Source organism: Orbicella faveolata, unplaced genomic scaffold (genome assembly GCF_042242905.1).
Source record: "Orbicella faveolata isolate gen_17 unplaced genomic scaffold, um_ofav_v1 contig_27, whole genome shotgun sequence".
NCBI lineage: Eukaryota > Metazoa > Cnidaria > Anthozoa > Scleractinia > Merulinidae > Orbicella > Orbicella faveolata.
Window position 1 is genome coordinate 9,730,283 of NW_028301555.1, and position 27,977 is coordinate 9,758,259.

A 27,977-nucleotide genomic window follows, 5' to 3' on the forward strand; every position below is an offset into this window, starting at 1 on the left:
TGGCTGAGTTTATAAGCAATGAAGTGTCAGGTTTATCAACAAACGTGTGTAAAATCAACCGAGTTGTACTAAGTAAAAGGGTAAGACTTCTCTTTTGAGCTCATCCTGGTCACGTACCGCAAATTGAACACTCGGACAACGCCTAGGAAGTTACGTAACCGATTTTTACGTTCACTCCTCTTCTTCCGAAACACGTTTCCTTTCTGTGGAAAATTTCGTCGAAGACTTTGTCAGGACGCTGACTTGAACTAATGAAATATGTAGATTACACCCAGTTCCCAGAGACACCAGGTGAGTGTACTGACCCTTCCAGGTCAAAATCCATATACAGTATTTCTTAAATTAAAACTATTAAGTTGTTCGCTTGAAGGGTGTGAGAGATATTCTGCTCTCCACAAGATGCCACTGAAAAACCAACGTTGCTGAGGGGAGCATATTTTTGTTCAAAACGTATCTCGTAATCTCTTGGCAATTTTGATGTTTGTTTTGCTCGGTTCGCTGGTTTCATCATGATTGGCCAGCGATGCTCCCGTGTGAACAAACGGCTCAGTGACTTCGCAGGTCCACTTTTCATCTTAAATGAACCATGAATGATTTTAAATAGTACGGAGCAATTCTAGCCTGGATAACAATCGTTGAATTTGCTTTTTTTTCGAACGTTTATCAAGGCATATGTCTGACTCTATTAACACTAAACTCTCGAGATGCGTGTTCCATTTGAACCTCGCCATTCCTAAGAAACTAGAGGCTTGATTCAGCCTCGCTCTTAGACTGCAGTACCGGCCTTGCAAGCAGTTGGTTTCACCTATGAGACAAAGAGAGAATATTAGGCCTTTGTTAGCTGTTCGGACGAACAGGCGGAGTTTAATTAGGACCTTTCTGTCTAGGTTGTGGTTTTTGTTTATTATGCTCCGCTCGTTGTTGGATGACAAATTAATAAGAGGTACAGGTCAACGTCGGATCTTAAAAGAAAAAATTGTTTCAAAACAGTAGTTCGCTTAGATCTTAGTACGAATTTTGCAAAGTTTTCATGTTTTGGGAACTCAAACCACTCCTCAAATATGTGGAAAACTTTCGTGAGTGTGCTGTGTGATATTAGACATTTGACAACGATTGAAATTCATATAACCTTACTTAATTGAGCGGGACCTTCCTGTGTCATAAAAACGAACTTTGAATGCATGATTTGTCATGTGCAAAAACAAGGTTTGGTGGAAATAAAATACGGTAAAAAAATTTATACATTTTTTAGTGTGTTTCTTCGCTTTAACAGGATAACATATAGCGCTTTCCAGTTTTTTTTCTCCCGGAGATTAAAATTTCCGTGTTCGAGGCGTAAATTTAGTTTGAAAAAACACCTTTCATTGCTTTTTGTGCCAGAATTTAAAACTGCTATTAGCGCAGGCAAAACAATATTTCAATTCGCCAATGACAAAGGGGCTATTAACATCGTGGGAGTCTTTGTTGCGACAGTTCCTTGTATGATTACGAATTTTCAATTGTTTGTTTCTTCGCAAAAAAACGGTAATGTTCTCGTGAGCGAATGAAAACGAAGAGGAATATTGATAAGGCGTTAGAACGCATCACGTCTAAACAGAATTTGCTGAGTTTCTTGTTTAGTGTGTTAATTTTAATAATGGCCAAGTAAACCATTTTGCCATTAAGGCATTGCCCAAGTACACAAGTATTAAATCATCGAGTGACATGTTTGGTCAAATTCCGCGCCAACCGAGTCACACAAACATGGAGACAATCAATACTTTCACGGGAGGGTACACACGCTAACCTTACCCCTACGGCGAATTGAATCGCAATTATCGAAAGTTCCACAAAACGTCTTGCCAATAAATATCAAGAAAGTTTTTACTTAACTTTAGTTTCAAACAGTTAACCGAATCGTTTATTAAGATTCTTCAAGAGATGTCCTTCCCCACCCTTCCCGTGACAGTGTGAAGTGTTTTGCATGTTTCAGGCCCCACGCGGTTGTCACAGGCTTCAGCGCGTGTTGCAAGAAGAAAACAGAAAGGTGAATAATTTCCGTTTCGCTGCAGGAATCAGCGTTGGTCTCTAGGAGCTAAAGTATCGATTGTATACGATATGGAGGTTCTTTCCCCACAAAACCAATCTTCTGACGGTAAGTGATTCATATTTTTTCCGTTCGATAAGCTACTGGAGTGTACGTCCGATTCTGAAGACGGCGGCGAGCGCGCGAGACGTTCAGAGGATTCGTATCAATTGTTGGCCGGCAGGCTTCATTTAAGAATTTCAAACGTGTTTCGATGGATATTTTGAAAGAGCTTCATCGCTGATTTTATTTGATATCTATTTCTTGTGAGTTCAAATTTCGTAATTCGATTTTGTGGCAGGGTTCGCCACAAAAATAGCACGGTGCTTAACTGTAACACCACGAATGTTTAAAGCCGGAGGAAAGCGGTTTCTTGGCCGTGAATTATTCATTCAAACTTCATGGATCTGCTTAAGGTTCATTACGGATCCAATTCTTGTTTAAGTATCTAATCTTACGGCCTTGCCCTCGATTTTTCATGGTGTTAAGACTTGGCTTGTGTTGTGTGTCGAGGTTAATCTATAATTAGACCTTCGTTTTCGTAACGGGAAATTTTTCCTCTTGGAATGTCACCGTCAGATCTATTTTCCGCTGCCCACTGAAAATACATGTAACTCACAATAATCCTATATTGCGATAGCGGATAATAATTTGTTTTAGCAGAGACTCGTAAACAAAGACATTTTAAAGAATACAACGTCTCCATAATATTTTAGGTGAGGTTTGAGTCATCCGATCTGCTCCAATTTAAGCGATAGTAAGCTTAAATTGTGCGAAGCGAAAATTTCATTTTGCGTGTTATTCGCTGTTTGTTCTCAGTTTTATCAATGCAAACAGGTCAGGGAAAGTTTATGTAACTGGCTTGTGGGCAAACATAATTTCTCTGTTTTCAAAACTGAATGTTTGTTTTCTTTCGGGAAAAAGTTTTTTCTTGGTTAGAAATGCGTGATGATTGATGGTAATTTACAGTTCGTCGTCCAACGAACGAAGCCTTTACTTGGCTTCGCTACGGGTGTTCCATAGCACGTACTTGGCAGCAGTTTTAGATCGTTCGTTTTTGGTTCTGTTTGAACTGTTCTTTAATAATATTAATCGTTCCTCTTCTGTCTGGCATCTGGTGTTGACTGTCTGGTCGTATTAGCTCAACTCTCGAGGGATGACATGAACACGTTTGTTCACGAAGGTCAACATATTGCCCATTAACTTTCAGAAATGCATTGGTATTGTTTCGTCTCACACTACACTTGCAGATTGTAAATTATGTAAGGCCTTGCTTTTGTTTGGCTTAATTGTTTACTGTGTTTAAAGCTAGAGTATCACTGTACATTAACGTAGACCAAACTTGATGCCTAAAGATTGAATCGCCAACCCAAACAAGTCACCTATTCGCCAAAACTTCCGTCAAACGTTAGTTTCTTTCAACGAGACAAGACAATAGCGCGGATTTATGAACCCCGAGTATTTTTATTTTATTAAGAGTTACACTGGATAGTGTGGAAAGTGCCAATAGATTCGATTTCTTTTGAACTGCAGGGGCAAAATATCCACCTGTTACCGCAGGAAAAAGGATTCTGCAAAATCGTGATATATTCCAAATTGATGATGTGTATAAATGTTTTGGTTGAATATATTACAGGCCAACAATAGATTAAAAAAATACGAAAGGGAAAGATTTTCGATTAATCTGGTCTTGATCTTGATCTTGATGTAAGATCCGTTCGAAACTTTCGTATTTGTTTCAGCGTCTACAAGAAATGTTTACCTTATCACACAGAGAGGTTGGTAGCTCCCTAGTCAATTTCACCATTAGTACGATTGTTTACTTTGCCAAATTGGTTTATATGGGCACACAGTGATTTTATTTCAAGTCTGCTATGGTATATGCCGCTACATACATATATTGGATACTAACAACAACTTGCAGTTTACCATGGGCCAATAGTGCTTAATTTGTAAAAAATAATTATAATTATTTTTGTTAGCTATATGCTCAGCTAATTTTATTCGCTACAGAGTTCAGTGGCCTATTTATCAGAAGAAATCTGCATGGAATGTATTGTCCTTGGTGGCTGAAACAATGGTCGTAATTTGCAGAAAGTTGTATACATCTTTTGTGATGTGTGAAAAGTAATGGTTCACTTACGCTGTGGGTGATTTAAGCTCAACACTTATTAGACATAATGCTCTGCATAGGGAAATGTTTCAAAATTGCTTTTTACACTGAGTTGGCAAGGTCTGAAAAAATTGTGCATTCCTAAAACAGAAAGCTGTAAGCCATACCAGGGTAAAGATTAACAGGGCTTTATCAAAATGAAACAGAGATACACCACATGTAAATAACAATTAATCTTTCTGGTGACATATTTGTCTTTTGTTTTTTTTGGTAGCCATTTTGAGTTTATTCCAAATATTCCCAAAGAAAACTCTGGAATAGGGAAAATTAAGGAAAAGGGAAAATTTTCTATCCAAGGAAGTGACACTTCTCCCTCTGATCTCACTCACTACTGTTTTAACCCCCAAAAGTCATGAAAGTAGAATTACAAAACAATGGGAAGGCAGAGGCCTAATTCTGGTAATTCTTTCTCTCAGAACATGAGATCTCACATGTTCCAAGAGCATTCCAAGAACCTGCAGGTGATTGGTTCCCGACCTTAAATCAGACAACTGCATAGCGAAAATTCAAAAAGGCCCTGTAACAAACTTACAAACAACATCACCTTTCACTAAAGTTTTGTTCATCACATCATTGTGTGAGAATTCTCTGTCTACAGCTGGATTGATAACTATTTGTCGGGGAGATTGATTCGCTTCAAACTACGCTAGGGTGTATGAAACTCTTGGGTTTGCATAACTGTTGAGAATTCTCCCAACCCCCAAGTGTTGACAATGTAGATGAGGCTACATGCATGAAAAAGTGGAAAAAGTCCACTATTGCTTTTATAAAATATTCTCAGTAATAACTGTGTTTACATACTCTCATCTAAATATACCTATCAACCAATGAGAGTGTACATATTATCTGTAATATTTTATTAATTCATGTTAAGATTGGCAATCCCTGGATGAGTCTTGGGACTCCCGTTTGCCGACTCCATTAGCATTGGACTTCTCTTCACTGAGAGATGATGATGATGAAGTGATGTCAGACACACAGAGGAGTTATACAAATGGCAACGCTGAAGATTTTTACCCAAATGGTGATGGGTATCAAGGTCAGTATACAAAACCTTTTTTCAATGATTACATTGTTAGTGTACCATTAAAAGGACAGAGCAGTGTAGACATAAAACTTGGTTGAATTTGGTGGATAGTGAATGATTGTACTTTGAGTAAGTAGAGAATATACAGTATACATGCAAGTGTAACTTATATTTTGCCCTTGTCAAAAATGTGTCCGTAACGGTGTATTTGGTTATAAATTATAACAATGATTCAGATCAGGATTTACATGTAAATGACAGATTCTTTAGATCATGCATCTAAGGAACCAGTGAATCCAGTGTGGACAAGCATTCATTATCTAGTACAGTTCCATTGATCCTGATCTGGATCTTCCTGAATGCACGGTCCTTAGATTCGCATAGCACATTTCTGTAATTATGGAGGACAATAGTAAAGGGTTGAACAAATTTTTTTGAGTTTTAAAATAAGTATTAAAGTCTTGTTGCTGTGTACTTTTAGACATTACAGCTATACTCTTGGCCTTATCTTAAGATCGAGGTACCATCCATATAGTGTACATAATACAATTGTATTTCAGTTTTGAAATTAGGAGTAAATAATTGAATGCTAAATTGACCATAGCCCCCATGTAATCATCACAAACTAAAGAAAGTATCTGTTGTAAAATGTGTTGTGCCACATGTACAATGTAAGTTCTTACGTGTTTAAAAGAATTCCTAGGCAACAGGTTTGTTAAAGACTTAAAAATAAAACCCTTCAACTTGTTAGTGTTCTGTAACTTAAGGCAAAGAGAAAATGAAATGCACAAGTACACTGTAGCAGTGAGTTAAAGCAAAAACAAGACAAGCAAAAAACAAAGTGATTTCACCAGAGGTACCCATGATCTTTCTACACCAGATAATATTTATTTACATAATTTGTCTTGGGCTGAGTAGAAATACATGTGGGTCTAAGGGCTGGTATTAAAATTCTTGTGAAACAATATAGCACTAGTCTGCATCAGGCAACATTCTGTTCCAGGTACATAAGTACATACAACCTGTTTTGAATAACTGAGAATCACTGGAATTGCGTGTAATTACTTTTAGTAGCTGCTCTATGGTCTTGCTTGGCTGAAAGTTAGGGAGAGTGCTTGACTAATGAACTGCATGGTGTCCAATGTATGTGCTTTCTTTAATTTCTTTCTTCGCACAGTATTAATAAACTATAAATGTGTGTAATATGTTGTAGACCAACCAGCCACACCAGACGGTCAGCATGTGTTAACAACAAGTAATGGATTCACTGAGGGAGAAACTGAATATCTTCAAATGGCAAGGAAAGGTGGTGGACATTCAGGTATATTTAACAAGCTACAATTTATGAAGGTTGTGTTTTAATTGAGCACCAGAAATTAAGGAAACAGTGTACAAAAAATAAATTGGTTAATGGAGTGTATAAATTGCCCTTACTGTTCTCCTTATGGTTTAGTTTGACAAGCTATTTCATCCTAGGCTACACCTAGAGTTATGACGGTTATTCATGGTATTATTCATGTGGGCAGTTTAAACCGAAGATAATGTAATGTTCTTATCAAAGGGCTCATCTTGTGATCTGGTGTGCAATATAATAGCCACTATGTGGATCTTCTTTTGACAATATAAAATTAAATCTAATCAGATCATAACCTCCTATGTCTACTTGCCTTAGACTACAAGGCTAGTGGAGAAGTTTCACCAAGTGTTGATCAATACAGCTTACTGTTTTGACAGATCTATTAAAAGTTGATCCTCACACTCCCACCTCTGAGCCAGTGAAATATGACAAAAAGGACGGACAGTGGTATGCTCATAATGGAGTAGATATACAAGACACACAGCAGAGGAAAGGTTAGAACAATAAAATTATTATTACATTAATTTTTGTTTTATTTCATGTTCAGACTAATACGATTTATTATAATCATCTTATGTGCAATTTTTAAATTTTGACTTGCCTCCATTTCAGAAATGATGACAGTGCCTAGTCGGTCACAGTCATCTCCGGACAGTTCAGTGGACATCGAGACAGATACGGAATATCTTAAAATTGCAAAGAAAGGTGGAGGGCATAAAGGTTAGAAACAAATTGTCATGTGCAAAAGTTGTACCAAGTGAAGCCATGAAAGCTAAGGGCTGAGGCTCATTCAGGAGAGATGATTTATTTAATTTTTTTTTTGTGAGCTTATGAATTAACAAGTTTGCTTGTCTACTTGCAGATTTATTGACAGTGGATCCTCACACACCTACCCCTGAACCAGTGAAGTATGACAAGACAGACGGACAGTGGTACACTCATGATGGAGTAGATATCAAAGAGACGCAGCAGAGAAAAGGTGAGGTTAACATCACTAAATACTTCAAAGGGTAAAAGTCATGCTTGCTTCAGTGTGACTGATCTGAACATTTAACCATCTCTTGTATTTGGACTATTTATGAATGACGCAATGCTTAATTGAGTGGAAAGCTCTAATGATGCCATTGATAGTTCTGGTTTATATATTAAATATAATGTGACAATGTTGTGTACAACAGACTTGTCTTTAGCTCTTGATGGATGGGAACTCAATGGGGATGCAGAATCTGCAGCAGGAGGAAAGCAAACAGGATATCTTGACCTGGCCAAGAAAGGTGGAGGGCACAAAGGTAACAGTCACAATTCACAGTTGTTGACAAAAAAGCAAAACTTATTCTTGATAATACTGTAATTATAATAAATTTAGCAGGCAATCATTGCCTACAGACTCTGAGGATGACATAAGCATTTAGTTCAATGGTACACAATCTTGGCTAATGACCAAACACCTCATAGAGCTTCAGCAGGTGTTTTATTGTGAGTCACTATCAAAAAGTTGTAACACAAAGTGTTCTTCTAGTGGAAGGTGTTCTGGGCCTCTCTTGTTACATGTACTAGTACTTTCTGATGAGTCATGTACTACAGGAAATTTATTTCAAATCTCACTGAAAGCAGCAGCCTGAGATGTGCATTTTTTGTTTTAAACTGCAAATAAAATTTAACCATGCCAACATGTATGGCAACTTGTCTTAAGAAATACCTTCCAATCATTTTCAAAGAATTTACAGTAAACAACAAAACACTGTTTACTGTCAGACCAATAACCAAAATACAGTAGCTATCACTTCAGTCTGTTGTTTTCATTCCTCAAATCAATCTGTAAATTATTCTGACTGTTATCTCTCTCTCCTGCCTTGCAAAAAATATTAATGTACATGACAAGGGTGGAGGCTAATTTGAAAACCTAGTGATTCATGTAATCTCTAGGCTCATTGATAACAAGGGGTTTCAACAATAACTTATAACGAAATTAATTATTGTAACTAATTAACTCTAACCTAAATGTGATTTGTATTCCTGACCATTATTATAGTTGTGATAAAATAAGATGTTATTGTTGTATGTAGTCTCTGGCCTCTTTTGTCCTTTTTATAAAGTTACACTATTGTTTTTTCTAGATCTGTTGACCATTGAGGATCACACTCCATCCCCTGAGCCACTGAAATATGAAAAAAAGGGCGGAGACTGGTATAACCAAGATGACATGGTCATCAAAGATGGTCCACAAGGTGAGGAAAAATTTTAATACTGCTGTAGTTACTTGTGTTCAGTATATTTGCTTATCTGATATTTGCTTATATATTTAAAACCTCTTTATTATGTAGCTGTGATTTAAAATTTGTTCCTTTTCAGATACTGGAGTAGTGCAGAAGCGTCGAAGGACTTACAGTGACTCTTTAGCTGAGTGTAAAGCTGAAACGGAATACTTAAGGACTGCAAGGAAGGGAGGAGGGCATAAAGGCAAGACTGCTGACTTGAATTTTACCATACTACTCCTCTACTTAGCACAAAGACTATTTTATTTGACACTCACGTAGATTCAAACACCTGATGTCTGCTTTGTAGTCCACCTTCATCTCCACCAGGCCATCCCAGCAACCATTACATTAGGTGTTGGTCTATTAAGTAACTGTTATTGGTTCCCAATGCCCTCCCCCTCTCCCACCCATGTGATGAGAATTAAACTGTTTTGTATTAAGAAAGCCAACATACTGGTCTGAAGAAATTTAAAGCAGAGGTAGAAATTGAGCCGTAACATAACTCTACATCAGCTAACAGTGCAGTACAACAGTGCATTTGCTTATTATTGCTCAGCTGGTATATAATATTTTTCATTTTTCACCCTTAGATCTTTTGACAACAGAAGCCCATGTGCTTACTCCTGAACCAATCAAATATGAAAAGAAGGACGGACAGTGGTACACTCATGATGGAGTGGATGTTATAGAGACTCAAGCAAGGAAAGGTGCTGAATCAGCTGATTTGTTTAATTCATTGTTTTGTTCACAGACACTTTGCTACCTCATTTTTCATCCTTGACAGAACACTGATTTCTGCTGAAAGCATATATCATATACACTTACTTAATGTTGGTGGAAAGCTCTGTAATAATAAGCTGTCCACTCCCACAATGTACTACATGTGCCTTTTCACACTCTGAGCCCCAAAATGTGGAGTTTTCATTACAAGACAGAGATGCTGTGGGTGCAACTTTCTTTGCTGACCAGTAGTTTTACTCTGTTCAATAGAAATGGTTACTCTGCCTAGCAGTCCACGCCCATCAAGTGCCGCAAGCTCTATAGATATTGAGACAAACACAGATTATCTAAAGATTGCCAAGAAAGGTGGAGGACATAAAGGTTAGTACTGATCTCGACAGCAGTCTCCAAATTGGAACTCATACTAATTTTATCATACTGTTGGTTATTTCTGAAAACATTTGTACACAAAGCACATGTGAACTGTGAATGAACATGGAAGATGAAAGTGATCATGAGATGCAAAGCAAGCAGTAGCAACAAATGCAGCCTTTATCAGCATTTAAATTGGCAACCTTTGTTAACTGTATCAATATAACTACATCAGAGCTGGAAGTTCTCTAAAGCCTCTTAAAGAAAGCGTGATAAATTATGTTTGTAATAGTAATAATCAATACATGTTTTTAATCATAGTTAATTTATTATTTTCTTAATATTTTTTCTGAGGGAAGGTCATTGCTATTTTGTTTGGTAATTAATAACTAAAGTTTCATTTTCTTTTAGATCTGTTGACAATAGATCCTCACACACCCACCCCTGAACCAGTGATGTTTGACAAGACAGACGGACAGTGGTACACTCATGATGGAGTGGATGTCAAAGAGACACAACAGAGGAAAGGTGAGCTGTTAGATTTTTGAAGTTATTTTTCAAATTTTATGCTGTTGTTAATGGTAAACATTTAAAAGAATACAAATTTTTCAGAATGAAAACTATCGAAATTAAATCTTTTCTAATTATAATTGTTTTATATTTTTAAATTAGTAATATTGATTTCATTTTTTTAATTTCAAATAAATGGGTATTAAATTTCGAAAGTGATGTTCTTAATTGCAGACTTGTCAGCAAACATAAATAGCCCTGGTCACAATGTAGATGAAATTGTAGCAGCAGGAGAAAACAGTGGAGACTACTTGAAGCTGGCAAAGAAAGGAGGCGGGCATCAAGGTTAGACAGGAAGACAACATTGCTGATAGTATATAAATTAAATGTTCAGACAATAATCAGTTATTAACAAATCATGTACACACCATTCATCTGAGAAATTTCACACTACAAATGGGATTTTAATTATTTTTGAACCCCTCAGCCATGCATACTGTTGTACTGCTCTGCAAACTGATCTGAGCTGCACATGAAGGTTTGCAACATTGACAAATTAGGACCAAGTTGACTGCACTGTGGTGTCTATTGTACCTCTCATATACCGCTAGCTTACATGCAGTTGTACTAAATACACATCTATGTATATGTATTTTAATTGTGTAGGATTTAAATGTATCTGTAAGCTATTTGTAGAATTGAAAAGCTAAGGTCACTATTTGTGTTAGTTTTAACATAGAAAGTGTTTACTGAGGATAAATCAGATATTTGTAGCACTGGTATAACATTCAGCCTTGCCATCACTGATCTATTACATCCTGTAGTATTGTGAAAGCCCTTCCTGGATTGAGACAGTGTTTACAACTTAATTTTGTTGTGTGTCAGATTTATTAACAATAGATCCTCACTCACCCACCCCTGAACCAGTCAAATACGACAAGAAGGATGGACAGTGGTACACTCATGATGGGGTGGATGTAAAGGACACTCAACAAAGAAAAGGTAATTTTCTATTTTAGCGATGTTTTAAACAGAGTTAAGTTTTGTTTACAGTCAGCATACAAGAGTGTTAACTATTTCCTAAAAATAAACTGGTGATTGGGAACCTTTTTTTTTTTTTTGTTATAAAGCAATCTTCTACAGCACATGTTTTTAATGTAATTTTTTGGCTTAAGTATCCTGTCACTTCCTCAATACAGTTGTTGTTAGTACTGCTATACATGGCTCCACAGAACTTGTCACCAGAACCAGTCCATGGCTTTTGTTAAATGTTTGTGATAGACATTAATGTGATTGATAAGAAATGTGATATCATGTGACATTGTCACCTATATAAAGCCCCTTTGAAAGTAAACCCTGCTGAACATAAACACCTCATCCCACCCACTGCCTTACCAACAAATTATGTGATGTATAAACTGAAGAAAAAGAATTTGTTCACAAAAAATATTCTCACTTGATTTAATCTTTAGAAATGGTAACAGTTGCAAGTAGTCCTCGACCAGAAAACAGTTCAATGGAAGTTGAAACAGAAACACAATACCTTAAAATTGCAAAAAAAGGTGGAGGGCATAAAGGTACTTACTCAGTAGCTGATCACTTGTTAAAGATATTTTCTAACACTGGCTAGTATTGCTTTTGTCATTTTAAACAATTACTGAAAAGTGATTTTCTTTATAAAACGTAACTAGCCGTAAATTTCATTTTTATTATCTGTTCACTCTACATTATTAGTAATGGTCTTTCCCATTTGAAAACATATTGGTAGTATACATGGCCATGTTTTCTGACTGTGTTTGTACATTTAAATTCAGTCAAAATCTTTTGATTGCTGCTATTCAATTGTTAAATTAGAATTTTCTGGAATGTCCAGTAGTCCCAGCATATACGTGCATGTAAACTTGATTGTAACTGAGGTTTAATTCAGGAAATGTTACAGAACTGATTGTCATGTCTTGGAACCTTAAATTAAAGTATGCAGCTGTTCATTTGTTAATTAAATCTGACTAGCACAACCTTGTTACTGTATTGTAGAACTGTTGACAGTTCAACCTCACTCACCCACCTCTGAGCCAGTGACATACGATAAGAGAGACGGACAGTGGTACACTCATGATGGAGTGGATGTGAAGGACACACAACAAAGGAAAGGTAATAGTATTGTATGTTACAATGACTTACACAAAGCTTGTACAATGTGCATGTAGCATGTGCATTTGGGACTCACATGGTGGTAGACATGGAAGGAGATATTCACCAAGGTTTAATGATTAAACTTTTCTTTCATTTATTATTTGTGATTTTCTATTTCAGTATGAATTTCATTATTTAATTCCTGGCTCTCTTATTAATTTTGAATTTGATTATATAATTTTTCTTGAAAACCTATTTAATTGTGCCTTAACATGTAGATCAGATCTCGTTGCACTTAGTTGGTAATCATTTCTTAACATGCCAAATTTCTGTGACAAAACCAATAATTGGAGGATTTGTGTTTGTTTGATAGAATTAGCCGTAACTCTTGAAGCCCAACATGGTACAGAAAGTCTAACAGCCGCTGGAGGAAATAACAGAGATTATCTTGACCTGGCAAAGAAGGGAGGAGGGCATACAGGTGCATACAGTAATGGTCAATAACTACTGACAGAACTATATTGGTTAAATATATAACTATGTACTGAAGCTGTAGGATTTTTAAGCGTACAATGCAAAAGTATAACTTACAGCATTGTTCGCTTTTTGAACCCTCAGATCTGTTGACAATAGACCCTCACTCACCCACCCCTGAACCAGTGAGTTATGACAAGACAGATGGACTGTGGTACACTCATGATGGAGTGAATGTGAAGGACACACAGCAAAGAAAAGGTAAAGCAGTGAAGGTCATTGATTCCAATTCCATTGGAGGTTGCTTTTTTTTTTTATAACTGCAGACATTTCACTATCTTCCATTAACTTGTGGCATCCATTATTACCATGGTTGGTTGAATGTTTATGAACTTGGCTGATAAATCTGATCTGGGTGTGGAACTGCCTGCTGTAGAAATTGCACTTTGGGCAGCTCAGTTTCTGGGTGGAGGAGCTAGCACCTAGCAACTACCACTTTCTGTGCTAGCCATTTGCTTTCAACATTTGCTCTGTGATGCTGTTCAGCTGATTTGACTCTTCTGTTGACAAGGCTGTGCAATGATTGTCAGTTAACTTGTGAACTCATCATTAACTCTTGTGACCTCGTTACTGAATGCTACATTAGTTGAACTAGTTCTAAATGGTCACAATTTTATCTTAATCGAAAAATGGTTTGCCTTGCTTTCCTGCAGTATTAAAGTCCACAATTATGTAAACTATATTTAATTGATAGTGTTGATAGCCTTTATTAAACATATCACTTTATAATCCTTTAGAATCAACTGTGTCAGTTGAAGATCAGAGGAACAGTGAGGGTCTGGTGGCTGCGGGAGGTAATAACAGAGAATATCTTGAGTTGGCAAAGAAGGGTGGAGGCCATGAAGGTAACTGCTGATAATGTCTCTATATGTCAGGAGTTTTGAAAATGAAAACAAGCGTTTTGAAATGCGTCAACAGCAAATATTATTAATCCATTCTCTGGAATAGCAAAATCTATTTCATGAATTAATGGTACTCGCTCTTAATGTCAAACAAAATATGCAATCATGTAATTCCCAGGGTCCCTCTTAATCTTCATAGGGCAGGAAGAAGGTACTAGACCTGGGAGCAAGGGTCCAGTACCTAACCAATGAATCCACTTTCTTTCTGACAGATCTATTGACAATAGAGCCCCACACACCCACCCCTGAACCGGTCAAATATGACAAGACAGATGGACAGTGGTACACTCATGATGGAGTGGATGTCAAAGAAACACAACAGAGAAGAGGTATCTCCTGCAGTTTGACATCAAGTCTTGGGTCATTTTGCTAACAGCATTTTCAAAGTGTTTCATTTGACTACAAATGCTGTAGCAGTAGCCCTTAATTGGGGCAAAAGCAAATTTGCTATATAGCAGTTAATAATCAACTAAGTGATAATTAATTGAATCAAATGAGTTCATTGCAATCAGTGACTGTTCCAGATCAGTACAGATTTACAGCAGTATGTTCTGTTTTGTACAGATCTGTCCGTGACTCTTGAAAGCATTCCAGAAGATTTGTCAGCAGCTGGAGAAATCAATGGGGAATATCTTAAAATGGCAAAGGAAGGAGGGCGCAAAGGTACATATTGTGTTAATAGTCATCACTCAGAAAATAAAAAAATTACAATTTCTGTTTCTTTAGCATTACATGAATTGTATTAAAAAAATGACCTATTAAATGGTTAACTCACCTGACCCCTGGGCCAGGGTTCAAACCCTCAATGGGGTAACAGTACTGTGCTCTTGAGCAAGACCCTATACTCTTACAATCATCATGGTGCATAAATGAGTGTATAATTACAGTATGTACATGTATGCTGGTAAATTCTATGTTGGAGAGTAATATACATGAAACCCTGTAATTGCATGAATAGCAACCCATTGAGGTGATATAAAAATACTTACACTTGTAGTCTGAGGTTCTGAGGTGTACTGTTGCAAAAGTTTGGCCTTTTGCATTACTTTCATACATTCATAATGCATGTTTGAGGGAATGTAAGGGGAGCTAATGGTAGTTTATCTGAATGATAGCAACTTCCAGGCTGGGATAAGTCTTAGTGGTGTTTTACGATACACTTAAGTATTTAGTTTTTAAGATTTCAGAGGAAGGGTACATTTTGCTTATAGCTTTCCATTATGTTGTTAGATTTGTTGGCAATAGAACCTCACACCCCTACCCCTGAACCAGTGAGATACGACAAGAAGGATGGGCAGTGGTACACTCATGATGGAGTGGATGTCAAAGATACACAACAGAGAAAAGGTATAGAATTGTTGCTAGAAGTAGCAGGAGCTGTAGTGGTAGTAGTAGCAGAAATAGTAAAGTAGATAGCAGAACACTTCACTTGTTTTAGTGTTGTCCATACCAGTTGGTTCTGTTAATTAAAAAAATAATGTAAAACATCAAGTAGAACTCTTGTTGTACAGTGTGTGTACTGTTTAGGTCTTGACTACATGAAAACATTTTCCATGTCAATATTAACATAACTAGCTGGTCAAGATTACATGTTGTAATAGTTGAACCACTTTAATGACATGTATGATGAGGATAAGGCCAGCTGATCTCACCCACATCCATTTCTTACCCATGTTGCCTCTTTGCCACTTCAGTTCTGTTGATAATTACATTTTGTACTGTTAAAAGTTAGAATTAGAGCCTCCTTACACTTTACATCATTATTGTAGTAAAAAGATATATTTTTTAATAAAATGATTTAAATTTAACTTCCTTAGAAATGGTAACAGTTGTCAGTAGTCCTCGCTCACCAAACCTGGACACAACAAAGGAAGTTGAGACAGAAACAGATTACCTTAAGATTGCCAAGAAAGGTGGAGGGCACAAAGGTTAGGCCATAAAAATAATAACAATAATAGTTTTATTAAAAATTAATATGTAGTAAGTGTGTGCCGTAAGCCTGTTGCTATTTACTTTGTTCGTACAATGTAGGAGTATGAAAGAAGTAACACATATGCCAGTTAGGGACCCTTGCACTGTAGGTTAGTTATGTTACTAACAGGAGTATTGTGTGACAGATCTGTTAACCATTGAACCTCACTCACCCACCCCTGAACCAGTAAAATACAATAAGGAGGATGGACAGTGGTACACTCATGATGGAGTTGATGTCAAAGACACACAACAAAGAAAAGGTGAGTTTAATGACTCTGAGAAGTTAACCATCCTTCTTGTACATGTACTATACAGTGTTCTCCTTAAGCAGCAGTGCCCAGCCAAAATCGCCATCTACCTGGCAGTCCTGGGCATGAGGGCCATGCTTGTGATAAATTGGATTTTTTATGATAAAAAAGATCTGTAAATTTGAAACAGGTTTTTTACTTTTCTATTATTTACCTCTACAGTCACAAAGCAATTTTAAATTTGGCTGAAAACTTGAAAACTCCTAAAAGTGATTGTCCTGTCAGCTCATTAAGGGTCAGCAGTTTATTCCTCTTGTAATACTAGTTCATATGTCTATCACTTAAAAATGTCTTTCCCAGTCTCCTGCAAAAATTTCATGGTGAACTTCTGGTTTTCATGTTGAGTTTAATAAATCTCTGAGGATATTAAGTAACCACTCCATGGCATCTGATAAAAAACAAAATGAGCGTCTCATCATTTGTTTTGGAGGTTCGGTAAAATGCTCAGTGCTACCTACTGTACTGAAACACCTTGACTATACCATGCTGGGAATGTAAGAGATCTTTTGCACTTTGCAACATGTATGTTTTTTTAGACGTAAATGTTTTTTAACTCTTCAAGTGCAGCTGTAATGATTGTGTGAAGTGCATGTACCTGACCTTTTTTTTACTTTCCCCAGAAATGGTAACAGTGTCAGCTAGTCCACGCCCAGCAAGCACAGAGAGTTCTGTAAATATTGAAATAGAAACTGATTATTTAAAGATTGCCAAGAAAGGTGGAGGACATAAAGGTTAGTTATCAGTCTCACTCAACAAGGAAACAAGAAGTTGACAAAACATTACATTCTACCCATTTGAAAAAATACTGCAGACAGCAGTCTTAATTTGTTGAAAAATCTAACACAGTTTTTTTCACTAAAGACCTGTTGACACTTGAACCTCACACCCCAAGGAGTGAACCAGTCAAATATGACAAGACAGATGGACAGTGGTACACTCATGATGGAGTGGATGTGACGGACACACAGCAAAGAAAAGGTAATTAATCGGGAAGTTTTCTGATTGGTGGTATGTTAGTTTAGGTAAACCTAATTAAATAATATAATACTTGTATATAGTATATAGTAATAGTAATTGGCCCAGGTGGAGGACAATTCAGGGAGTAATTGCGTGAGTAATTTCAAAATTGGACGAGGGTGAAGCGTGAGGCCAATTTGAAATTACAAGCACGATTACTCCCTGAATTGTACGACATGAGGTCTAATTACTAATTAATCGTATCTATAACAAATGTCTTTTGAGAACTTATTTTGAGCGAAACATATGTAACGCTTTTCACAATTTTGAAAACTGTAGGAAACCCTGTGAAGGAAGCCCGGGGTCGGGGGGGGGGGGGTACTCCCAGAAAAATTGGGTGGGGGTGTGTGGCCCGCTTCCCAAAACCCTCACCCTATTTATGACCAAAATCTGTGATATTCCCTACCCTATTTATGACCTGACCAAAAATTCGAAACCCTATTTATGACCTGACCCTTAATCAAAACCCTGTTTCAGACCTGTGTTATAATTAGTTCCTAGTTAAGACCAATGTAAAATTACCGTAAACATAATTTGTGAAGGGCTTTTGTTGATTTTCTATGCGATAATGATGAAAAAGAGGCTTCTTAAAAACATACCCATATCAAAACCATACCCTATTTATGACCAAAATGGCCTTAATCAGCTAATATCGATACCCTGTTTATGACCAAAACAGCTGAAAAACCATGCCCTTTGGGGCCGCACATACCTATATAGCCCATATGAGGGAATACGCCCCGGGGAAGGAAGCCATCAAAGAGCGCGTAATTGACGTGCAAATCACGTGGGTATCCAATTACGAAAAGTTCAAATTGGATACCTGTAATTGGACACCCACGTGATCGCGCGCCGATTACGTGACAAATAGGCGTGCGGAGAACAAATCAAGATCGAGAATTTTGTTATAGACACGATTAACCATATTACATGCATGTCAGAAAGTAAGTTTATTTTTCTGTGGTTGCTTAAAATCTCTTTAGAAATGGTGACAGTTTCCAGCAGTCCACGTCCAACAAACTTGGACAGTTCAGTGAACGTCAAGACAGACACAGAATACCTCAAGATTGCAAAGAAAGGTGGTGGGCATAAAGGTAAGGCTTAATAATTAATGACCACATGTATATCTTGCAATAACAAGAAGCCTTCCCTGCAAATAATAATCATTTCAAAGTAAATTTTCTTCTTTTACTGGCCATGTTACATGGGTAACTTTTGTACAGTAAATTACACTGTCCAGTATTGTGCAGGTTAAATAAATGAGTGCAAAATTTTGCTGTTTCAGATCTTTTAACAATGGAGCCACACACTCCGTCTCCAGAGCCACAGAGATACCAGAAGAATGGAGGAGACTGGTACAATCAAAATAGCACAGACACACCAAGTACGTGTATGCAGTTTACAGGTTGTGATTCTAAGTACTTTGTAACAGGTCACTACGTAACTAACATGTATAACAGAAAGTTAAACAGCCAAGTGGGAGACTTAAGTTTAGACTGATGTATAATTCTGCTTGTTGTTTAGGATCCTCAGCCCCACCAAGTCCACGCAAAAATAACAGCGATGACACAGACTACTTAATCCTGGCCAGGAAGGGCGGTGGACACAGTGGTATGTCTTATGACCAACTCCGACAACCATAAACTCTCTAATAGGGTCTCCGACACAGGAGATGTGCTGACCTGGGTCAAGTCAAGACAGTTACATTTATGTTCTGTCAGATGACTCTTCCGCTTTTTCCTCCCTGTTGCACAACAGGGTAGCACTGTTTTTTTCGGTAGATGTGACAAAATGGTTGGGACTTTTGAAGTTTAGAAGTGAACATTGGTGTTCAAATGAGTTGACTGTCAAATATGATTACTCCATAACAGATTTATTGACAATAGAGCCCCACACTCCCACCCCAGAGCCAGTCAAATATGACAAGAAGGACGGACAGTGGTACACTCATGATGGAGTCGATGTAAAGGACACACAACAGAGAAGAGGTTGGTTTCACTGTATATGAAGTAAACTTGCTGTATTTACCAATGTATTAAATGGATCCATACGATCAGCAGTGATATTTCAATGTTCTTACGTAATGCACATGCAGAACTCAATCTTCCACGAGTTTAACATAACGTACATGTATGTCTTGCAACGTATATAAACTGTACGCACGACTCCGTCTCATTTGCAATTAGTGATACTTGTATTACATGGCCATTGTACATGTATCTGAAGGTACATAAAAACTATATTTGAATTACTTGATTGACTGTTTGCAGTTCTCGCTTTATATATTTGTGTTTTGTTGTGGTTTTGTAATACTGCTGACTACCTTCCTCATCTAGCTTTCACTAGCCGCCTGTGTTTTGTCATCTTACCAGAAGTTGTTCAAACTGCTACATTTCTCTCTAGATCAGACACCTAGTTCTCGTCGGAGTCCGCGTAAAAACACAAGAGACTCAAAACTAGACATCAACACTAATACAGAATACCTTAAAATTGCTAGGAAAGGTGGAGGGCATAAAGGTACTAACAGTAACAATAATAATAAACGTAATGTAATGTTAAGTTATCAGCAAAAGTAACAATGGAATTAAGAGTAATAAATTAATTATTAATTATATAGCATTTATACTAATGCAGTACTTACATATGAGCATGATTAACAACTGCTTAAGTGCTTCTTAATTGCATTGCTTCATTAGCTCTTCATTCTAATAGTTAGTGAGACAAATTGGCTCCCTGACTGCTAACCTGTTAGCATTAGTTAAGTAAGTTGGGTTTCTCTGGTAACATGTCAATCAGTTATCACATTCTTCTGTTAGATCTGTTAACCCACACGCCATCTCCAGAACCACAGAGATATGAAAACAAGGCAGATCAGAATAACCACGATAGTGTCGATGGAAATAAAACACGAGATAGGAAAGGTAATGTGCAAAAGTTATATAACCGAAATATGAACGGAAGTTTTCAAATGATCTCAAAATGAAAGTTTGATAAAATTCGAAGAAACTTTGCTGAACTTCGTAGTATCAAGTGAAATTTCAAAGCAATGAATTTTCGAAATTATGAGGGAGGTTGCACATGCTCCATTTCTCCTGCTAGAAGTAGTTGTGTCTTTTAAAGGCAAGAAAACGAATAGGCGTTACTTGACCAAGTTGTCAACAACTCCTAACCTAGTGAGTTGAAAACGGCCACCTCTCCTCAAAATAATGATTGCATTTTACGTCTCAACACCAGTTATACCAAACTATGCTTTTCTCCCTTTGAAAGCTCCTTCAAATGCAAACCCATCCACAGAGGTTAATTCTTCTCCAGTTTGGTTGTTGGTTCCATTCAGTAACCCATTCGAAAAACGTTTTTAACCTTTATTTACCCTTGGCAGTGTTTATTGAAAAAAATTAATTTCTAAAATGCATTGCAAGCAAAAATAGGTCTTACCTTAAGTGTTGGACATCTCTACATGTACATTTTGCTCCTGCAGGTTCCCATCATCAAAATGGTGGCTCCTCGGTACAAATAAATACAGAAACAGAATATCTAAAAACGGCAAGGAAAGGGGGAGGACATAAAGGTAACACTGGAATAATTTGATTCGTTCTTGAGATAACTGTATGATTCAAGACCCTCACCTGCTATACCCACGTGTAAATAAGCTTATACTATAATGACAGTTGCGGCAATAAATAAAATCTTTATTTATCCTGACTAAAAAACCGATCTGCTGAACCTAAGGGAGCAGCTGGTATAAACTGGTGATTAGCAATATAAAATATATTCATCTAAAAATACATCCACACAATAATATCAGAAGAATGTTACGAGGCTACTTCACTATATGATTTGATTTGATTTGAGTGTGCTAATTCGTGTTTATTTCCATCATTATTACAGAAAAATGAGAACTCTTGGGAAATTTGAAACCCTCGATAACTTTGAATTAACATATGTGTGCTTGAAACTAATTGCGTTTTCATTTGGCAGACCTTCTCACAATCGAACATCATAAGCCCAGTCCCAAGCCTAAGAAACAAGAGAGTAAGTTAGGAGACTGGTACTACCAAGATGGATCTGTTGTTAAAGAGAGGAAAGGTATTTTGTTCGCTTATCATTAAAACAATCCATTTTTTCATCCCAAACTTTTCAGAGAGAAAGTTATAATCGAACCTTCACTAACGGCTACTTCTCGACAATGACTACTTTTTTGTCCCGGCGGAGTGGGACGGTGCATGCATTCACTCTTGTTTAAACCTCTTTACAACGGCCACCTCTCCACAACGGCAGCGGCCATTAAAGTGCGTCCCAGCGGCCGAAATAACTTCTCAAAGGCCAGTTAATCAACGACTGACAAACGGTGGATACCAAGCCCTAGTTTTAATGGTAAAAGGTCACAAAACTTGATCCGTGCCGTGCGCCTTTGGTCTGTATTTGTTTGGTTTCTGTTTCATTGATATGTTTTGATCATGGTACGTCTAACTTATAAGCTACAATATGCCTTTAAAAAATGTTGCACCCTCCGAAAAAAATAGTCATGGTAATGTTAATGAGTTTGAGGACTGCCCTTTGCTTTGCAGAATCTCCTTCTAGTAGTCCAAGAAAGACAAGTGCTGACAATTCACCAGCCACTACAGAATACCTGAAAATGGCCAGGAAGGGAGGTGGGCGTAAAGGTATGGTGTGTTGCAGCATACAAGGCCAAGGACAGAGCCAAGTCAGAAAAACTGTTGTTAACTGTGGTAGTTTGGGAAGATTAAAGAAACAGAAACATTTCTTCTATGTCTTTTTCTCAAGCATATAAGAAACGTTTTGTTTCTATGAACGCTCATTGAAGTCGGGGAGAACCAAAACATCGGTACCACGGAAATTTGAATTTGCTAATTCAATGTCAGCTTTCTAGAACGTTTATGGTGAACTTGTGAACCAGAAGGTATTGCTCCTTTAACAAAGTAGCTGTAAGTACCTAGTTCAAGGTCTGCCACTTAAAATTAAAAATTAAAATTTCAAATAAACCCTGGCTTAAATCATTTATGAGACATTGTTGTGACATCTACATAAATGATGATCTCTTACAGACTTGCTAATGATGACACCAGACAAAGCCAGTCCTAGTCCCAAGCCTAAAGAAGCCGTGAAACGAAATACAGGTGGATAAATTAACACACGGAGGTTTAGAAGTAGTTTATGGAAGAGCAAAAACGTAAAAGTTGATCATTATCTTTTCTAGATTCAACTCCAATTAGCAGCCCCAGGAATGGAAATGGCACAAGTAGAGATTCGACGGACTACCTCAGGCTTGCAAGGAAAGGTGGCGGACATACAGGTTTGTGGCGGTTCAGTTCTACAGTGTCGTAAACCAATAGGGAGTTTAAAAAAACTAAAAGGGCAACGGCAACGGAAACGTCGCTAAACCAAGGTTAAGCGTGCAATACAATAGCTGTGCACGTGCGATATAATTCTTGGTACATTTCTTTGCCGTCCTCTGCAAAACAACAACGTGAAATGACCAAATTCTGCGTTGTGTGGAGAAAGTGAACCACGACGGATAATTCCTAAAATTTATATTTCGAATTTTACGCTGTGTTCCTTATTCAGATTCCATATAGTTTTTACAAAGAGAAACAAGCTAAATGACTGAAGAGTATCGCGAGATTCGTAGGTAAAATATAAATTTAGTTTTTAATCGACGTCGTAGTTACGTAAACTCCCTAATGTAAAAGAGAAGGTCGGCAAACGCTGTCTGTTTCAACACATTTGTGCTGGAAGCATTTTCGTGTCGTAGAAATAAGTTGAGATATGTGTCCTTCGCCAAGATACCTTAACCTAGTTCTTTCACATTGCTATTAACTGAATCTTTTCAGGTGTAAGTTGGTGATTAAACATGTGTGTGGTACAACACAACATCACGAAAAATGTAAAGAGAGATAGAACGACGAATATTGTTGCTTTCTTCATGAATTCTTGTTATAAAACACTACATTTGAAAACAAGTATGTAAAAGATATCATCTTGAGACTAAAATTGTTTTTGTAGTGGAAAGGGGTAAACAAATTGTGTAACTTGACTGTGCAGTGTTATCTGCCAAACTAAGCCCCTGACTGTTCAACAAATTACCTCTGCCTTGGACGTGTGTGCATGTCGTCTTTCCTGTTGTTATTACAGAGAAAAACATTGTAAACTGACTTTGCCTCACTCAAAGTGAAATTTAGTTTTTTTATTTCTTTTGTTTGTAAGTATCTTAAGAATGCCTATGTTTTTGCCTTGAAAACCGCACTGACTGTGTGAAAGTGAGGTGCTTTTTAACAGTCATTGACGTTGTCAATTTAAATGGCAGATCTTCTAAGCAGTGCTCCACGGCAGGCTGCAGACAGTTTTAATGCAGTGGATAGTCCGCGGAGAAAAGGTCAGTGAGGTTTACTTCTACATAATATCAAGACACACAGCATGTAATGATCTGATTGTATAATATGGGAATATTACAGATAGCTATAGTTATAGATGATATAGTAATACGTTTGTCACGCAATTATGACGGTTAATTGAGCGACAATATGTGAAGTTAAAACAGGTTGCATGCATGAGCCACTCTCGGAATGGAAAATAATCTTGGGTCGTAATTGAAACAGTTCGGTACAAAATGAATTGCCAGCGAAGACAAATGTCATAAATTAAAGTTAAAAGTCATTCATCACATGTTTTATTTAAATAAAGTTGTTTGCAAGGAATAGTTCTTTTACCCAAAGAGATAAAACAGTTACATTTTGAAGTGCATTTACATTTGTAATTCCTGCTCAATGATTGCGACTGTTTCAATAATGCCTCTGATTTCTACTTTGAAGCGGGAGTTGTATCCTTGTTTGGTAGAGCTTTAAAAGTGTTTATTTCACCAGAATCTATCTTCCTTTTAAAACCCTGATTGTCTTGTTTTGTAGAACCCAGTACAGACTTTTCGCTTAGAAGGAGTGCAAGTATGCGACATAGAGGTCCTGTATCTGATTATCTTAGCACAGCTAGGAAAGGAGGTCATCACAAAGGTAAGTTTTGAAAGGCTAAATAGTGTGTACTTAATGATCGATTTACGCTGTGTTGATGTAAATTGTAATCCTGGTCTCCATAACAAATCACATGCTATCAAACATTGCGAATTGGTTCGAGGTGCCTGACTCGTAAAGAATCTGACATGGGCTGTTAAGAGCAAAACACTCCTAATGTTTTTTCTTAGAAACGACGTGTGTTCCCTGTGATTTCATCTTTTTTGTTAAACAGGCGATGTGATGTATTGATTGATTTTTGTTTTATTTTTACTCATGGCCAGACTTGTTAACAATGCCAGAAACGAGTAACTTCAAGCGAGGTAAGAAAAGTACAAAATGTGCTTGTAAAATGTCCGCTGTTAGTGCTTGTTACAAATCTATGAGAAAAATGAATTAATCAAACTACACCTGAACTTTTATTATGGACCAACCTCAGGGGTTTCATTAACGTTTTCAGCCGGAGGGTAACTGGTTTCCACAGGCGGGCAAAACTTTTTGAACTGAGCCTTTTTATAAGAAAAACTTTCCTCAACATGGTCAAACCAGGCGTGCAATATCATCCTCACAGCCAGTCAATTTACCCGTTGCCGGCCCTAAAAAAAATCCTGCAACCTATTATTAAGTTTGATTTCAAGGTTAAAAATAACTAGCACGGACCTGACCTTGTGAATTTGTGAATTTGTTTATTTATTCTTTTTATTTATTTATTTCTTTGTTTTTATTAACAGATCAAGAATCACGCCGTAGTCTGAGAAGGTAGCACACACGTCTTCATGAAAGTGAAGAATGATAATCGCAGTAAATTTTCCAAATTAAGCAATTGGAAAGAAGAAGCCTGAAAAAACCAGGGCTGCAACGGAACATATTTACTGCGATGATCATTCTTCACTTTCATCTACAACCGCAGTTCAAATATGAATTATTTCATATATACTTCACAACACGTCTTCATTTTGTGAAGCAATTTAATTGTGTCAAATGTTTCAAGGTGGAAAAAAGCAAGCCAGACACATCCTTTATGTGTTGCAAATCGATGTATACGAGTACTATTAGGGATTTACAGTATGAGTGATGCTTGAAAATTCTTTCAAAATTACAGAAGCCTTTTGGCGAGTACAATTTGAAAGAAATTTCAAATATCACCAGTGTTATAATAACATTGATTTCTTTATTACAGTCTATATGACTGAGAAAATCACATCATTGTGATTGACTGAGAGAAGGCAAATGTATCTTTAATTTTTGACTTGCACTGCAGTGCAAAATAAAAAGCGGATGTTTGTTATTTTCTCGTTCATAATAAATGAGGAATCATATGAAAGGACACTTCTCGTGATACTGGCAATTGTTTCAGAGTGCACTCGCACTCGCATGGGTTCCGTGACGTCATGAGGAAACGATCTATAGTTTTGAGAAAACACACACTCATCACTCTAAATTTTGTACTTAGCTTTAGGAGCCCAGTGATTTCTCAAGTGGATGGACCATCTAGACCCAGGACAGCGGAGCCTCGCCAGTCGCATCCAATTTGGTTGGGAGGCTCTGGGCCCGAGAGAACGCATAGTCCAGGAAAAAGATTTATTAATCAGAATTCAAGATTTGCACCATTTGCTTACCATGAGGGGTCCCCAGGGTAAGTAAATTATTTATTGGCATCATATCGCGAGCGCGGCGAACCTTGTTGTCTGACAGGTTTCTCTTAGTTGTTGAAAATACTTCGTGTTTTATACTTCAGGAAACACGTATATTATCTACTTGATTCTGCCGGTTCTTTCTTATCCCTTATCAGTGATAAAATAAGACTAACGTAAAAAGATAATTTTTTCTTGTTGTCCATTTGTTCATACGGATCTTCGTTCTTTTTTCTCAGCGAGGATAAAACTCGGTCCGGTCTCAGACCTCGAATTCGACTAATAGTTGAACACAGTATCAAATGAAGTAACCATTACTTGATAGTACGCTTGATTTCTTTTTTATCCTTCCTTAGGGCTGCAAAGAATCCCGACAAGATTTAACAAAACAAGAGTCCAAATTTTATCACGCTGACAACCAGAAAATGAACAAACGATCCAGGCAACAATTTATTTATAATATAATGTAAGTAAGGTATGCTAGATAGTTGATATACTTGAGGTGTTTAGAGGACTAGTAATAATAAAGTGAAGTTTACAGTAAGAAGATTTAGATGTATTTAGGTTATCAGGCAATTTATATAAAATTTCCTAGTAGCAAATGAGTCTTAGTTCTAAGCATATTGATGCAATATTTATTTAGTTAGATAATCAGTACTTGGAAAGACAGATTTTGTGATCTAAACAAGTTGTCTTTTAATGAGGATTGAATGGAAATGGTACAAGTATTTAATTTGAATCCAAAACAATTTTAGGAATTGCAGAATGTTTGCCATCCAGGGTAGGGAGAGGTTCATTTGTAAGCTATTCGTTACAGTCCCCTTGGTAATTGTAACAGACCATTGGATAAATTTTGTTTTTAAATGTATGCAGATATGAAATTGTATGTTCTGGCACTTTTAACTTTTCGTTTATCTTGATTCTTTATTCTTACTCTCTTGAAGTAACCGGCATCTCTATAAACTCTCTTTTTACACTTGTGTTAAACACACCTTTATTCGTACGCAGATTGAGTATCGCGCTTTTGCCTTCTGTTGTTTGGAGTGAGTGCATGAAAGCAAGTAGTTTTGTTTGATCGTGCGAATTTGTACTTTTCGTTTCGCAAGGAAACGTCAACAGAATCAACGAGAGTCCGAACTTTGGTGTTTGCCGTGGAAAGTGATGTTTAGTTTTGGTAAATATATATATCTGATATTTAGGTTGTAGACTTTTCATATTTTGTCACATTTTAAGTACATATTTACTGAGAGCGACTTTGCTCCAAGTCAGCAAGAGTCAAGGTTTACACGCATTGTTTCATTGCTGATTAAACAAGGCTAGATATGCGAATCTGAATAAGGGTTGTCGCCATTTGTTAATGTTTCCAGTCCGTATTTGTAATGTTCCTAGTTTACAATAGTGTATCATCATTAGACGTAGAGGAATAGTGAAGGCCATTTTTGGTTAATATTTCAGGTTATGTAACACAGTTAATCTAGATATCTTGTAGGCTTTTAAATATTTGCTTTAATTAGCTAAATATGTTAAGTTGATGTCTCTAATGAATCAAGACCTAGCTACTATGTTCGTAGTTTTATGAAGTTTTAAGTAACCACGTCCGAAATAAAATGACATTTTTAACAGGTTAAATACATGTAGTAGAGCATTGTGTCAGAAACCCCAAGGAGCTAACACTCACATGTTTACAAGCTGACCACACCCCTGGTATTTCAATAGATATTGGTTTGCTGTAAGCTGCGGAAAACATGTTGAAGTTGTGAATTAGGAAGAAAGTAGTAATTAGGCTAAAACCACTTTTGCATTATTTTAAAAAGTTAACATTTGCGTTGCGCAACTTACGAGAGAGACCAATATGACCTTAGTGCGTCAAGGAAATCTGAAGTACAAAGCACGTATAGAACATGTTTAGGAATAAGTAAGAACTGATAGGGAATAAAAAAGAAATTCAGTAGACTGAGTTGATGGTGTGAG

The 27,977-nt window shown here is 37.0% G+C and overlaps 1 protein-coding gene across 5 annotated transcripts; it reads left to right on the plus strand.

Annotated features, from left to right (window-relative positions):
• LOC110048011 (uncharacterized) lies at window positions 1–27,959 on the plus strand. Of its 5 annotated transcripts, XM_089296483.1 has the most exons (44): window positions 4–291; window positions 1,973–2,134; window positions 5,113–5,277; window positions 6,479–6,586; window positions 7,000–7,116; window positions 7,235–7,342; window positions 7,485–7,601; window positions 7,801–7,911; window positions 8,740–8,850; window positions 8,975–9,082; window positions 9,471–9,587; window positions 9,871–9,981; window positions 10,384–10,500; window positions 10,717–10,827; window positions 11,368–11,484; window positions 11,955–12,059; window positions 12,517–12,633; window positions 12,989–13,096; window positions 13,234–13,350; window positions 13,887–13,994; window positions 14,264–14,380; window positions 14,616–14,714; window positions 15,282–15,398; window positions 15,869–15,979; window positions 16,169–16,285; window positions 16,954–17,064; window positions 17,195–17,311; window positions 18,334–18,444; window positions 18,636–18,734; window positions 18,875–18,961; window positions 19,222–19,338; window positions 19,754–19,867; window positions 20,167–20,271; window positions 20,829–20,918; window positions 21,329–21,436; window positions 21,919–22,014; window positions 22,417–22,488; window positions 22,569–22,664; window positions 23,676–23,744; window positions 24,274–24,375; window positions 24,657–24,695; window positions 25,104–25,131; window positions 25,826–26,008; window positions 26,363–27,959. In XM_089296483.1, the coding sequence occupies exons 2-44, from the start codon at window positions 2,098–2,100 to the stop codon at window positions 26,388–26,390; spliced, it is 4,443 nt and encodes a 1,480-aa protein (XP_089152609.1). In that variant the 5' UTR covers window positions 4–291; window positions 1,973–2,097; the 3' UTR covers window positions 26,391–27,959. The 5 variants fall into 5 exon arrangements, with proteins under 5 accessions (XP_089152612.1, XP_089152610.1, XP_089152609.1 ...); XM_089296484.1 differs by lacking the exon at window positions 22,417–22,488 and having other exon boundaries at window positions 3–291; XM_089296485.1 differs by lacking the exon at window positions 19,754–19,867 and having other exon boundaries at window positions 8–291.
• Window positions 27,960–27,977: the final 18 nt, after the last annotated feature.